The 14,687-nt window shown below is 41.2% G+C and overlaps 4 protein-coding genes across 10 annotated transcripts in view; 3 read left to right on the forward strand and 1 right to left on the reverse strand.

Annotated features, from left to right (window-relative positions):
- LOC134654199 (NAD kinase-like) overlaps nt 1-847 on the forward strand; it is a 54,752-nt gene extending 53,905 nt beyond the window's left edge. For all 7 annotated transcript variants that reach the window (XM_063509657.1, XM_063509658.1, XM_063509656.1 and 4 more), the window contains one exon: nt 590-847. In XM_063509657.1, coding sequence (XP_063365727.1) covers nt 590-794 — 205 coding nt within the window. In that variant the 3' untranslated portion in view covers nt 795-847. The remainder of the gene's footprint in view (nt 1-589) is intronic.
- Nucleotides 1-14,687, forward strand: part of LOC134654219 (guided entry of tail-anchored proteins factor 1-like) — a 129,619-nt gene that overhangs the window by 93,508 nt on the left and 21,424 nt on the right. The gene's annotated exons all lie outside the window — the stretch shown is intronic.
- Nucleotides 8,379-9,263, reverse strand: LOC134654354 (uncharacterized). The gene has a single exon (XM_063509818.1). The coding sequence runs from the start codon at nt 9,261-9,263 to the stop codon at nt 8,379-8,381; it is 885 nt and encodes a 294-aa protein (XP_063365888.1).
- Nucleotides 13,598-14,233, forward strand: LOC134653847 (large ribosomal subunit protein mL41). The gene has a single exon (XM_063509209.1). It carries the CDS (start codon nt 13,682-13,684, stop codon nt 14,168-14,170), a length of 489 nt encoding a protein of 162 aa, XP_063365279.1. The 5' UTR covers nt 13,598-13,681; the 3' UTR covers nt 14,171-14,233.

Raw genomic sequence — 14,687 nt, forward strand, 5'->3', positions numbered from 1 at the left:
TGATTTAGTTTACTCGCATGTTGCTTTCCGCTTGGTTTGTGCAATAATTAACGCTTTATATGACTAACAAAATATTGTGCAAACTGAAAGTCACTAGCTCCAAGTTTGCCTTAATTATCAAATTCAGTTAAGTGTTACAAAAAAAATATCTCATAGAGGGCGTTCTTTTTTGTTGTCCCCTATACTTTTTTTTTCAGTTTTGGGATTTTTTATGTTATTTCTACTCAGAATCACGAGCTCTTTCTATCCTAAAAGGAGCAAAAAATATCCCAAAATCTCCATACATTTTTCGATCTTTCCATTCCGCGACCGCCATACAAAGTCTATGAAAAATGGTGACGTAATGGAAATAAAAACCTTAGGACACTTTCTCTCTTTCTGCTCGTGATTCTAAGTAGAAATAACATAAAAAATCCCAAATTTGAAAAAAAAAGTGTAGGGGACAATAAAAAAAAACGCCCAGATAAACCCTCTCTTTAATAGTAAATACCTTGCAGAACTTTGTAATGACATAATCTATTCGGAAATCCCTTGCAGTGACTGTCAGTTACAAACCCCAACACAAATCATAACCCCCAATACTTTCCAGCCTCTACGTAACCACCTCCGTGTACCCGGTGCCCTCCATATGCGCGCAAGACCAGATATCTGACTGGTTCGACTCACTCGCCGAGTGCCTGCACTGGAATGTTCGCAAGAAACAGAAGCAGATGGACGAACTTAGCGACATGACTTACTCCTCCAGTGATAACCTTGAGGAGTTGGAGAATAGCGAGAGGCCAGCGGACACGTGACCTTATAGTATTACGGTGGAATGCGAGTTGGCTTAGCACATTCCTTAAAGCCTTGGCCAAACACACAGCGCCGCGTGATGCCTGTTCAAACAGGGCGCGCGCGGATCGCGCTCTCAACACGCCCTCATCGCGCGCGCGAACGCGGCGCGGCCGCGCGGGAACGCGCTGCGTCGCGCTGTGTGTTTGGGCAAGCCTTTAGAGCGCTGCCAGCGCTGTTTTATTCTTGGTACAGGTCAATTCACAAGAGCTGGCATGAATGGAATGAATGAGTGAATGAAAATATCTATGTATCACATTCACTAATAAAATGGTGGCTCTGACTGTATAAGTACACGTGTCACTCGTCCAATGAAAGTCTCGTTCATTCCATTCCAAAGCTAAGTTCGCCAGATATGTTGTGAATCTTTGCTATTATCCCTACATGTAATAAATACATTTTCGTCGAATCAGCATTTCGACAATCCCCCTAAATGACTTGTATTCGAGACAAGTCATCATGTTAATCAAGAATCTCGAATAGGCCGATTTCGAAAGCGATTAGGAAGTATTTTATGATCTACGTGAAAATTACCTCCACGACTTTAAATTGGCGCTGGCGGGCGTGTTTTCTTTTTATTTATACGATATCACATCGGCGCATTATTTTGAAATGTATGCAACGAGTGTTTTTTTTTTTAATTCAATCGCCTCAGAATGTGAAATTGCAATAACTCTGTAAGTACTGTGCAATAGATTTTTTTTCACAATGCGTTGCCATGAACTTTGTGTGTTAATGCAATTTACGGGCTTTGTGATAGTATTTTGAAACTATATTTTTTGTTTAAATTGAATTTTCCTTCGGACAAAAAAAATGTAATTCTGTTATGTCTTCAGGGATATGTTCTTGTTATGTTTTATAGTGAAATGGTCGGTTAAGGTTCGGATTTAAGGAATTTGTTCCGATATAGTGAGTACTTACTGTAGATATACCATCGTTGTATAAGTGCCTTGGCCGCTTGGTGTTTTGAACAACGCTAGAAACGAAACTGCCTACAAAACTAGTTTTTACCAACTACGGCGAGGTGCTATGAAGAGTGCCAAAAATGTAACAGGTACATAGATGTATTAGTGTTCAGGAGAGCACAAAGAAAGTTTACTTTATATTTGTATGGTGTAAATAAAATGTGCCCTTGAATTAATTATGTATGAGAGATAAGGAATCAAATTAATAAACGTGAAATGAGCGAGAGAAAGCCGTCTAGAATAAAAATCCAAGCTAGCTGCGCAGATTTAAATAAAACAAAGTGAAGTGGTGTCATTATAAACATCATACATCTTAAAATTTGATATTAATGATGACATTGACACACTTTGTTATGCAGAGTAATCTTGGTCTGATGTAGTCCTTACGGATTACCAACGACAAACAGCATACCAGTTGAACTTGTCAATACATCACGGGTCACTGACCTTTTTATATTTTTAACCAAAGCAAAAAAATTCTACATTTTGGTGTTTTGTCTCGCTCGTTAGGTGTTTAGACCGCAATAGCAAAACCCTCTCAAAAGATTGTCGACTTCACAAAAATACCGCTGTCGCTTTGCGTATTGGCCTCAGCCTGCTATATCTTTGTAAAGCGGTCACATTAGATGCGAAGCTCCGGTGTGCAAGCAGAACATTGAAATATAAGTGCATGTCGCTGTCCCGCTCAAAGCGGTGTGCGAATTTGCATCATTTTGATAGCCGCGTAAGTGTAAGGCCTGAGTGGACGCTTATGTTGGGCGTGCAGCGGGGCGGGGCGTGCGGCGTGCATGTTAAACAAATGCAAGCGTATAGGAGCGGCCTTAGTGCACGCTGCTCACATCACGCGTGAGCCCGACGCCACGCTGCACGCCCCGCCGAACGCTCCGCTCCGAGCGTCCACTCAGGCCAGTCGTAGAGCAAACCCCACACTAGCGTTTCTCGAGCGTCGGCGTCTAGTCAAGTCTATGGCTGCTAATCAACGCAACGTTGGCGCAACTGTGCAGCGACGTCATTTTCCAAAGAGCTGATAAAACGCCGACGCTCAATAGACGCTAGTGTGCCCGTTTTGAATACTAATTTGAATGAACATACGCTGAGACTTACTTAGACGAGGCTGTATAACTAAACCCCAATATAGGTGTAATTGTGAATTTAGTTGTAAAACAAAAAAAGACACATAACATATTCATTGCTATTAAATATGTTCATGTTACTGTTGTTACCCACTATCGTGCCAAGAGATATTGTAGAAGTTTCAACTAAAATCGCTGTGATTTAATTTAGAACGCTCACACACAACACTAGCGCGCTCGGTTTTAAACCAGCCAGTGGTTTAAAAAAAACGGTTTTTTTTTATTTGTAGTTTTTACGTAAGTGAAAAATGTATCTTGACAGTTAAGTAGGTATATTTCCCTTTAATAACTCTATTTACAATTAAGCTCACGAGTTGAATTTGTGTGGAAAATTGGCATAAAGCACTCTCTTTTACTTCTTTCTTGTTCTGTGAAAAGTATAAAGAATTCTATTCTATATACTTAGTGTAAGGCCTGAGTGGACGCTCGAAGCGGAGCGTTCGGCGGGGCGTGCAGCGTGGCGTCGGGCTCACAAGTGATTTGTGCAGCGTGCACTAAGGCCGCTCCTATACGCTTGCATTTGTTTAACATGCACGCCGCACGCCCAACTCGAGCGTCCACTCAGGCCTTACACAAAAGTATTTGCTACTGTAATTTCTTGCAATTTGGGTCTAATATGGGATGCGACAATGTCTTTGGTGTGTGCTTTGGCGTTGTGGTATATTATGTAGTGTCACTTTGACATTTTATGGATGATTGTTTGTCACTTAATATTAATTTTGTTTTCACAAGTTTATGAATTGTGTATAATAAGATGTTTTATTGTAAATTATACAAAATTTGACTTTTACTCTGGTATTTTTTTAACCCTTGTTCTGCCATTTATGCTTAACACGTACGAGCACGCGTTTATACCAATGAGCGGCGCTGTATGGAGATTATAAGTTTATATGTTAACTGGTCTGTGTTAGTAAACAGAGGAAAACTATGTATACCGTATACCGTCGTTATTGCTCCGAATACATTTATACTAGAAATACGTGCGTGCACGCGCGTGCGTGCGTGCGTGGAACGTGGATAAAAACCAAAAGATTGATGGTTCCAATCAAATAATACAATACTGTTCCAATAGTCTTCAAACCAAAGAGAGAAGAGATTTGGCAATTCTAATAGCCGTAATACATTATCGCATCGTTTAAGGTCACGGTGCGCCGTACCCATAAGTGAGAGCGAGAAAGAGATATCTGTTGCGGTGCGATAGTGTGTTACTACTTTAAAGCGCCACGCTTTTGCAAATATAGCTGGTCAGCCAAATCTTGTCAGTAAAAAAAAGCGCGAAATTCAAATTTTCTATGAGACGATATCCCTTCGCGCCTACATTTTTCAAATTTGCCGCCTTTTTCTACTGACAAGATCTGCTTGACCATCTATACTTTGATATGCGCAAACCAAATACTCCTTGTGTAATAACTTACCGGTTTTTGGTATACGAAGCACACCCCTATTCGATTGTGTGGACTGTCAGCCTAATGGTAGATTTAATTTAGAAATGTTACTCAATTCCTTTTCTAAAATTACCAGCAGGAACTACTTGCTCATAGGCGATTTTAATGCTCATAATTCAGCATGGGGATGCCGTCGTAATAACAGTAGAGGCAATGTTATTAGTTCTTTTGTAGACAAATATAACCTAGTCTGTTTAAATGATTTCTCTGAAACCACTTTTGCCCCGTTTGGTCAACAAGGTAACACTCTTGATTTAGTATTTGCTTCGCCGGTGGTTAGTTCTAGTTGTTCTTTTTCTGTCCACGATGACCTTTTAAGTAGTAACCATTTCCCAATTCTAATTAAAGTTATTTTTAATGATGTAAGCCGCTCTTCTCCACAGCATTTGGATTTCGACTCTTCTACTGTTACTCCACCTTCAGTATCAAATATAAACTTCAATAAAATCAACTGGGAAACCTTTTCTAAACTTTGCACCGGAAAATTTGCCTCTTTTGTATTAGCACCTAATCCGTTGGATAGTTACAGTAACTTCATGCAGTCTCTGTGTGACATTTTGTTGACATTTCCAAAGAAATCGTATGCTTGCCATACTAAAAAACGAAAAGCTCTTATTTGGTGGAATGAATTGTGCTCTCGGGCCGTTAATCAGTCTAAATATGCTGTGGTTGGTAGGTATGTAGGGGAAAATGCTATGTACAAAAGAAGTCGCCGAAAGTATTTACAATTATATTTACAGTGTTATTTACATCAATTTAGGTTTATACAACAAATCAACGAATTAATTGAAATATGGGATTTCGTCTTAGGCAGATCTTGTCCGTTGCCAAGCGACGACCGGTGGCGCATCGCGCAGGCGCGCGGACTTAGGCGCGTGTAGAGTGGCGAGCCGAGCAGGCCGCCACATGTTCCCCCTGGCCAGACCGTGGCTACGGTCGATACCTAGCGGGGAACCTGACTAGTCTTCCACTCCTCGTCCGCTTCTCGTTGTCAGTATCGCTGTTGTCTGTCTCAGGCGATTGCGGTGCCACTTCTCGCATGACAAATGCCGGCTTGAGTCTGTCGATCGACACGTTATTCACCTTGCCCTTAATGTCAATAGAGTAGTATTTCGACTGTCGCTTAATAACTCTATATGGGCCTTCGTACGGTGGTTCAAGCGAGCTGCGGACACGGTCGACTCGAAGAAACACGTGGGAACATGAATCTAAGCCACGTGGGATGTAAAACGGTGATGATGAAATATGCCAAGATGCGGGTCTGGGTGTGAGTTTAGCCATGTATGAGCGTAGACGTGTGGCATACTCAGTGATATCTGCCACTTTGTAGTCGGGTAGAGGTGACAGGAACTGGCCGGGTAAACGAAGCGTCTCGCCATAGACGAGCTCTGCCGGGGTAGTCTGTAAATCTTCCTTTACGGCGCTTCGAATACCAAGCAGGATGAGGGGTAGAGCTTCGGTCCAAGTCGACGAAGATGAGTGGCACATGATGGCGGATTTGAGCTGGCGGTGGAGCCTCTCGCACATGCCGTTGGCGGCTGGATGATAAGCGGTGGTGCGGAGGTGGTGAGCACCAACCATCGTGGTCAGAGCCTTGAAGAGCTGGCTCTCGAACTGACGACCACGGTCTGTGGTCACCCGCAGCGGACATCCAAATCTGGCAAACCAGCCAGATACCAGGGCTGATGCACAGGATTCAGCAGTGATGTCTCTGAGTGGAAACGCCTCAGGCCATCGCGTGAATCTGTCGATGACGGTGAGGCAGTATCTGTAATCAGAAGACGGGGTAAGAGGCCCTACGAGGTCGAGATGAATATGAGCGAACCTCGAGGATGGAGTGGTGAAAGTGGAAAGTGGTGAAATGGTATGACGAGTGATTTTGCATTGTTGGCATTTCAAGCACTGTTTGGCCCACTCTCTACAGTCTCGGCGAATCCCTGGCCATACGAATCGTTCTGAGACCAGTCGCGCGGTAGCTGAGCATCCTGGATGATGAAGTTGGTGTAGCTGGTCGAAGACTTGCTTCCGGAACTCTGGAGTGACATATGGACGAAGTTGTCCAGTAGAAGTATCGCAGAAGACGGGTAAGGTACTGCCAAGTGTAGGAATCTTCTGCAGTTTGAGTGAGGAGCCGTGGAGGATCAGGTCTTGCAGCTCTGGATCAGCTTCCTGAGATTGTGCAAGCGCCTGGTAGTCAATAGGGACGGCGATTTCCTCGACGCGAGACAAGGCGTCAGCGACAACGTTGAGAGTCCCAGGTAAGTATCTTAAGTCTGTTGTAAATTGCGAGATAAAGTCCAGGTATCTAAATTGCCTTGGCGAGCATTTATCTCGGTTAGTGGAGAAAGCAAAGGTAAGTGGCTTGTGATCTGTATACACTATGAAGTCTCTGGCTTCGACCATATGCCTGAAGTATCTGATGGCTTCATACACAGCCAGGAGTTCTCGGTCGTACGGGCTGTACTTCGATTGTGGCTTGGTAAGCTTGTGCGAGTAGAATGCCAAGGGTTGCCAGGTGTCGTTCACCTGTTGAAGTACTGCGCCAATAGAAGTGTCAGAAGCGTCACTGAAGATCGCTAGCTGAGCTGAAGGATCCGGATGAGCAAGGAGTGTTGCTTTAGACAGCGATGACTTGCAGTCTTCGAAAGCCTGTAGCAATTCAGGTGTCATGTTCACTGGATGTGATCCTTTGATCTTGGGTCCAGACAGAATGGAGTGAAGAGGTGCCTGAAGTTGTGCAGCGTTGGGTACGAATCTGCGGTAGAAGTTTATCATACCCAGGAACCTTCTGAGTTCCTTGACTGTTTTAGGGACGGCGTACTCCTGGATAGCTTGCACCTTAGATTCCAAAGGCTTGGTACCTGAAGCTGTCACACGGTAACCAAGAAAAGTGACTTCGGATTGGCCAAACAAGCATTTGGAGATGTTGATCCATACGCCGTACTGTGTCAAACGCTCAAACAGTTGACGGAGATGACCTTTGTGCTGTTCCAGTGAAGATGAGAAAATTAGGATATCGTCTAAGTAACCATAGCAGAAGTCTAGACCGAGCAGAACCTCATCAATAAACCTCTGGAAGGTCTGCGCTGCATTCCTTAGTCCGAAAGTCATGAATGGGAATTCAAATAAGCCAAATGGAGTGATAATCGCGGTTTTGGGAATGTCATCAGGGTTCACGGCTATCTGATTGTAAGCCTTAACCAGATCGATGGTTGAGAAGATGGTACAGCCGGATAGTTGGTGAGAAAAATCGTGAATATGACGAATAGGGTATCGGTCAGGGATCGTTCTGGCGTTCAGTGCCCTATAATCACCGCAGGGTCTCCAGGTGTCATCTTTCTTCTTCACCAAGTGAAGTGCACTGGCCCAGGGACTTTCTGATCGACGGGCTATACCGGATGCCAACATATCCTCGAACTCCTTTCTGGCAGCTTGCAGACGCATAGGATCAAGGCGGCGAGGTTTGCAGGATACTGGCGGTCCGGGAGTAGTCTTGATGAAGTGCAAGGTGTTATGCTTCGATGGCGAGTGTCTACCTGGAGGTCTGGTGATAGCGGGATACTCGCGTAAGATTTCATGAAATTCTGTTTCACCAGTAACGGTTTTGACGGAAGCAATATTATCGGACGACGTGTAGGGCATAGCGGCTACCGATAACGATGTAAGATTATCTATTAGTCGACGGTTTCGGCAGTCTACCAATAGATCGTAATAGATGAGAAAGTCGACTCCTATAATCGGTTTTGACACGTCGGCTATAGTAAAGTTCCATGGGAACGCTCTTCGTAGACCCAAGTTGATAGTTAGCTGTATCGGTCCATATGTATGTATGACAGAATTGTTGGCTGCAGTTAAATCAAATTTTGATTGTGGGCAAGGCGTCTTGACAGCCAACCGGGGGAAAACACATAAATCAGATCCCGTGTCAACGAGGTACCTTATTTTCGTAGTCCGGTCGGTGATGAATAGACGGCCAGATTTTGAGGTAGGGCAGTCGCTGGCCGCTACTTCCGACCGCCCGGGGAGTTTTCCGAGTCGAAACTGCAGGGCTTACTACATTTATGTGCTTTTTTCCCAAAGTTGTAGTGATAAAAACAGTGCGGATGGTTAGACGGCGGCTGCGGCATCCTAGGTCGAGAGTGGCTGTGCCTTCGTGGCCTTGACGACGAGCGCGAGCGCGAGTGCGTACGTCCTCTTCTGTATTTAGTCGTTAATAAAGCGACTTGCCTTGTAAGCTCGTTGACTTGCTGCGTCAAGGCGTCGGTAGGCGAAGCGGGCGCGTGGGAGATAGGATGCGCTGGTGCGTAGGTGGTAGCAGCACCAGAAGTAGTCGCCACTTGCGGAGCACGGGGTGTTGGAGGAGCTAGCTCATAAACCTTATCTGCTAGATCGGCGAGCTGTTCTAAAGGCTGCTCAGACTGCGACGCAAGTATGGTCTGAACATTGTGCGGTAAACGGTCGCACCAAATTGTCCGTAGGAGGTCCGAAGTTGCAGCGGCGCCGGCCAGGTTTTGTAAGTGGCGCAGAAACTGGGACGGGCTGCGGTCGCCCAGCTCCTCTTGAACGAGCAGCTGCCGCGTCCGTTTCTCTTGCGACGCGGACAGACGTTTTATTAATTCGGCCTTTATTTTGGGATATTTCTCGGTAGCGGGAGGGTTAGTAATCACATCCTTTACCTCCATTGCATAGCGCGCCTCTAATTGCCCAGCTACGTAATAAAATTTGGTATCGTCAAGTGTGATTTTCGATAAGTGAAACTGAGCTTCGATCTGGGCGAACCACAGGGCGGGCTCGTCCGCGTTAAATGGAGGCACGCGGACGCCAACCCTACATACCTGCGCCTCCTCGTTTGCGTCGGCATAATCTTCATGGAGATTTTCTTTCGACATCTTGCGTTAGTCGGTAGTCACCAATGTGGTTGGTAGGTATGTAGGGGAAAATGCTATGTACAAAAGAAGTCGCCGAAAGTATTTACAATTATATTTACAGTGTTATTTACATCAATTTAGCTTTATACAACAAATCAACGAATTAATTAAAATATGGGATTTCGTCTTAGGCAGATCTTGTCCGTTGCCAAGCGACGACCGGTGGCGCATCGCGCAGGCGCGCGGACTTAGGCGCGTGTAGAGTGGCGAGCCGAGCAGGCCGCCACAATGCCTTATATTCTTATAAGAAGTATCCTACGTTGGAGAATTATTTGCTTTATAAACAATTTGATGCTAGAAAGAAAAGAATTATTTCTGAACAAAAACAATTGTGTTGGGTTAAACTTTGTTCTTCCTTTAATCGAATGACTCCTTTGCAGCGTATTTGGGACCATGTTAAAAGATTTAAGTTTGCCAAATTAAACAATAACAATACAAGATCTAAATTTTTGGACAACCCATCTAATGCTCGTGATTTTTTAGATAAAATTGCCTCTTCTAATTGCGTTGACCCTGATCGTAATACTTTAGATTTATTTTTTGCCTCTGAAGGCTCCGAAATATCTCGATGGATCGGCAACTCCTTCGAATATTATGAATTTGAAGCTTCTTTGGAAAACAAAAAGAACACCTCTCCTGGCCCTGACTTCATTCCATACTCTGTTATTAAAAAATTACCTATTAATGTAAAGAAAATTCTACTTAGTATTTACAATCAACTTTGGTTACATAAAGAAATCCCGCCTATCTGGAAAGTTCAATTTGTAGTTCCTATTTTAAAACCAAATAAGGATTCTAATAGTTTAGATGCTTATCGACCCATTTCTCTTACTTCATGTTTTGCTAAGTTATTTGAAACTATGTTAAAGAATCGGATTGAATGGTTTATTGAACATAATTCTTTGATTCCAGAATTACAGTTTGGTTTTCGTAAAGGCAAAAATACTATGTATAACTTGGGTTGCTTATTAGGTGATATCAGACACAATATGAAGAATAATAAATTAACTTTAGCAGTTTTCCTGGATATAAAAGGTGCGTTTGATAATATTAATCATGAATATTTAATTAAAAGCTTACACAACCTTGGTATTCCTGGTTCAGTTCTATATTGGATTTTCAATTTTTTAAATGACCGCAGTGTCTCACTTAAAATAAAAAATAATTTGTATGGCCCCAAATCTACTTTTAAGGGAACTCCGCAAGGATCTGTTATTTCTCCCTTAGTGTTTATTTTGAGCCTCGTTGACTTTATGAAACGTATTCCTACTTACGTCAAGTATTCCTTTTACGCTGATGATTTAGTTATATACTTAGATTGTGATGATATTTCAACCGGTGAGATTATAATGAATCAGTGCTTATTAACTATATATAATTTACTACATAATCTACTTAAACTGGAAGTTAACGTAGCAAAAAGTTCAGTTATGATTTTTAGTCATGCTTGTATATTTCGCCCTAAAGTTTATTTTAACAACACTCTGTTACCATTTAGTACTTCTGAACGATACTTAGGTATAATATTAGACTCTGAATTATCTTGGACTCAGTACATTGAGTATATTTGTAAAAAAGCTGAGCTTCGCTTAAATGTTTTGAAGTCATTAGTCGGAGTCACTTGGGGTTCTGATCCTAAGATATTAAAAACGTTGTACATTTCTATGGTTCGTAGTCAATTTGATTATGGGTGCATCTTCTATGCTAACGCATCGAGTCATATGCTTAAAAAATTGGATGTCATTCAGAATAGAGCCTTACGTATTATCACTGGTGCTATGATGTCTTCCCCTATAAATTCTTTAGAAGTTGAATCTGGTGTTCCGCCACTATTTATAAGGAGAACTTACCTTATTGACAAATTTTGCCTTTCCTTAGTCAGTTCCGATAATGTTCTTGTGAGTCGGTATTTAGAGGATTTTACTGTTCCCAATTATAATTTAATATCAATGCCTTTTAGTAACACCTTAAGCGAATCTATTACATATTTAAATTTTGAGTTTCAAGATACTGTATTTTGGTACCACCTCCTGCCCTGTTTTACTTACAGCTACCATTGCCTAATGAGAGATATTCCGGTTACTATAATTAATTTTAAGACTAAATATGAATGTTATGAATTTTTAAATGATAAGTCAGATTATATTAAGATCTATACTGATGGGTCTAAAACCAATTCTCGCACTAGCTTTGCTTTCTATGATTCTTCTATTAATTCAGGCAAAGTATTTTCCTGTAATACCTCTTTTTCAATTTATTCAGCCGAAATTCTAGCTATGATTTATGCTTTGATGTACATTAAGTGTAATGATTTTGCGTCTCATAACTTTTTGATTTTATCCGATTCTATGAGTGCTCTTCAAGCTCTTTCATCAAAACAAATTGTAGCAAATGCTAATTATTTAATTTATGAGTTGCGAAAGCTATTTGATGATCTATTAAATTGTAAAATCAATGTAGAGTTTTGTTGGGTTCCTGGTCATTCAGGTGTACTGGGCAATGAAATTGTTGACTCTCTTGCTAAACATTCAGTGAATTCTGAAATTTGTAGTTTTAAAGTTCCTCGTACGGATTTATTCAAATCTATTAAAGATATCATGCTAAAGCGGTGGAATATTTCTTTAATCAGTTCCAGAAATATTAAAGGGAAATGGCTGGCTGAGATTCAGCCTGACCCGTCAACTTCTGCCTGGTTCGAAAAAGGTAACGTTTACTCAGGCAGAGAGTTTATTAAAAGTTTGTGCAGGCTGCGTCTTGGCCATTGCCATTTCCCAGCTCATCTTTTTAGGTTAAAATTGTCGACTACTTCTGTTTGTAACTTCTGTCCCGCTAAAGATTGTAATCTAGACCATTTATTTTTTAATTGCCCCTATTTTAATGTACAGAGATTATTATTTATATGCAGGGTTGGGCAGTATTTCAATTACATGTATTTGAAATACGTATTTGAAATACAAATTAGTATTTTGTATTTGTATTTCAAATACTACCTCAAAAGTATTTTGTATTTGGTATTTCAAATACTGCACTAACATGTATTTAGTATTTTGTATTTCAAATACTTCAAGCTTCAAAATACATTTCTATAAATACATTTTATTAAATTCTATAATCCTAAAATGTCTAATCTCTCGCACAAGCTGTGAGCCGACCGCAAACCTCCGATCCAGCCGAGATACAATTTTCATTGGCTGGATACTGGATCTATATTAGGTCAACTTCTGCGTGGAACTTTTCGTTTAAATCTAGGGGATAGGGTCATTGCAGTAGTTTCCGTCCATGCACTAGTTTTCGACGACTTGACGGATTATCAAATATATATTTCATTTTTAATTTACTACTTTTTGCGAAATCTTCATCTTCCTCGCGTTGTCCCGGCATTTTGCCACGGATCATGGGAGCCTGGGGTCCGCTTGGAAACTAATCCCAGTAATTGGCGTTGGCACTAGTTTTTACGATAGCGACTGCCATCTGATCTTCCAACCCAGAGGGTAAACTAGGGCCGTAATTGGAATTAGTCCGGTTTGCTCACGATGTTTTCCTTCACCGAAAAGCGACTGGTAAATATCAAATGATATTTCGTACATAGTTCCGAAAAACTCATTGCGAAATATCATTGTTATATGTAGACAGATATATTGCTTAGACGCCTTAGACATAAGGATTGAAATCAGTCCAAATTTGTGCAGGAATGTAGGTATATATTCAAATTTCGTCAAGTGGACGTAAACTAGAGCTGGACGAAAACTAGCGCAATGACCCTATAAGTTTATATGAAAGGATATTCGTTAACGTTAAAACTAAATGCTAAACAAAAAAATAAATAAAGGTATATTTTGTAATTGAAATACATTATTTTAAACAATGTAATTTGTATTTTGTATTTCAAATACCCGTCACCAAAGTAGTTTGTATTTTGTATTTCAAATACTTTTAAAAATGTATTTTGTAATTTGTATTTCAAATACGTGGAAGCCAGTATTTTGCCCAACCCTGTTTATATGCACTTGTACTGACGTATTAAAAAACACAATAATGCCAACATCCGTACAGGAACTTTTAAGGCACTTTGTATTATATAAAGTTATATTTGATTTTGCAAAAAACACTTTCGGCCTTTTGTAGGTGTCCGGCTTTTTTATTTTGTGGATTGATAGTTTTTTTTTTAAGGTGTGTGTGTAGTTTTTAAGTAGTTAAGTTATCAGTTTGTAATGTACTCAAAATGTAATTCATGTTTAAGCTGATGGCCGTGTTGCCAAAGCTTCAATAAAAAAAAAAAAAAAAAAAAATGTGGACTGTCAGACTACATGCAAGCTGTCACTTTATCAATAACATAACCAAAATAATTATTTAAATTCTTTAATTGAAACAACGACGAAATGTCCAAGATATCAAACTTAATCAATTTTGTAGCAAAACGGAGCATCAGTTGCACAGCACCACTCGAAGGTAAAAGAAATTTTCGAAAATTTCCGATTCCTAACAAGAGAGGGTCTCGTCTTCACAGAGAGCAGCAGAGTGGTCAAAACCCGGAACTAGAGGTCGACAAACGTGGCGTGAGAGATGTTGGGTACTGCCTGGACGGCCGTTTCATCACCGTACCCGAGATGATCCCAGAACTGGTTGTACCAGACCTCAAAGATTGCGATCTTAAGCCTTATGTGTCCTACAAGGTTACGGATGTTACCCAAAGCGAATTCACGCCGCAGCAATTATTCGATGCTGTTTACAGTAAAAAGATCGTCATAGATTTTAAGCAGGGGAAATTGGATGAGAATGGTCAGGCGCTCGAACCCTCCGAGGAAGAGAAACTGCAACCCGCTGAAGCCGTGGCGCGGGCGAAACGAACGGGCTCCGATATTTTTTAACTGTTAGTGAACTGTGTAGTGTTTAATAGATAAGGATGTTTGAATTAATAAAGTAGTTATGTTCACATTGATTTTACACTTGATTCAATACATTTTGTAATATTAAAGTATGGAGACACTACAAGAAAGCATTGCAATGTTATAAATTAACTAAAAACAGTTATTAGCTGGCCTGCCTAATGATAGACTTGTTTTCATTAACCTCTTCAGTGGTATTCCAATGTAGTTTATAAACAGTATTTAGTATCATGTAGACCAGGGCTCTCCAAACCCCGGCCCGCGGGAGCCAGGCTCCAGATTCAGCCCTAACAGCACAGAAATCAGATACACCTGGTAGCCCGCGCGAGGCACAATATGGCCCTCAGGTAAAAAAGTTTGGAGACCCCTGATGTAGACAGTACATGCACATTGAAATTGCCTATGGAATTGAACAATTCTGTTAGTAGTTACCAGTATTTACTTATTTAGATTATTCATTAATTACTTCCACTTTACCTGTGCTACAAGGCACTGTTAA

This window comes from Cydia amplana, chromosome 14 (genome assembly GCF_948474715.1).
Source record: "Cydia amplana chromosome 14, ilCydAmpl1.1, whole genome shotgun sequence".
Lineage (NCBI taxonomy): Eukaryota > Metazoa > Arthropoda > Insecta > Lepidoptera > Tortricidae > Cydia > Cydia amplana.

Excerpts from the sequence above, each read along its gene's own strand:
- LOC134654354 (XM_063509818.1), bottom strand. The coding sequence starts at position 9,263 with ATGTCGAAAGAAAATCTCCATGAAGATTATGCCGACGCAAACGAGGAG.
- LOC134653847 (XM_063509209.1), top strand. The coding sequence starts at position 13,682 with ATGTCCAAGATATCAAACTTAATCAATTTTGTAGCAAAACGGAGCATC.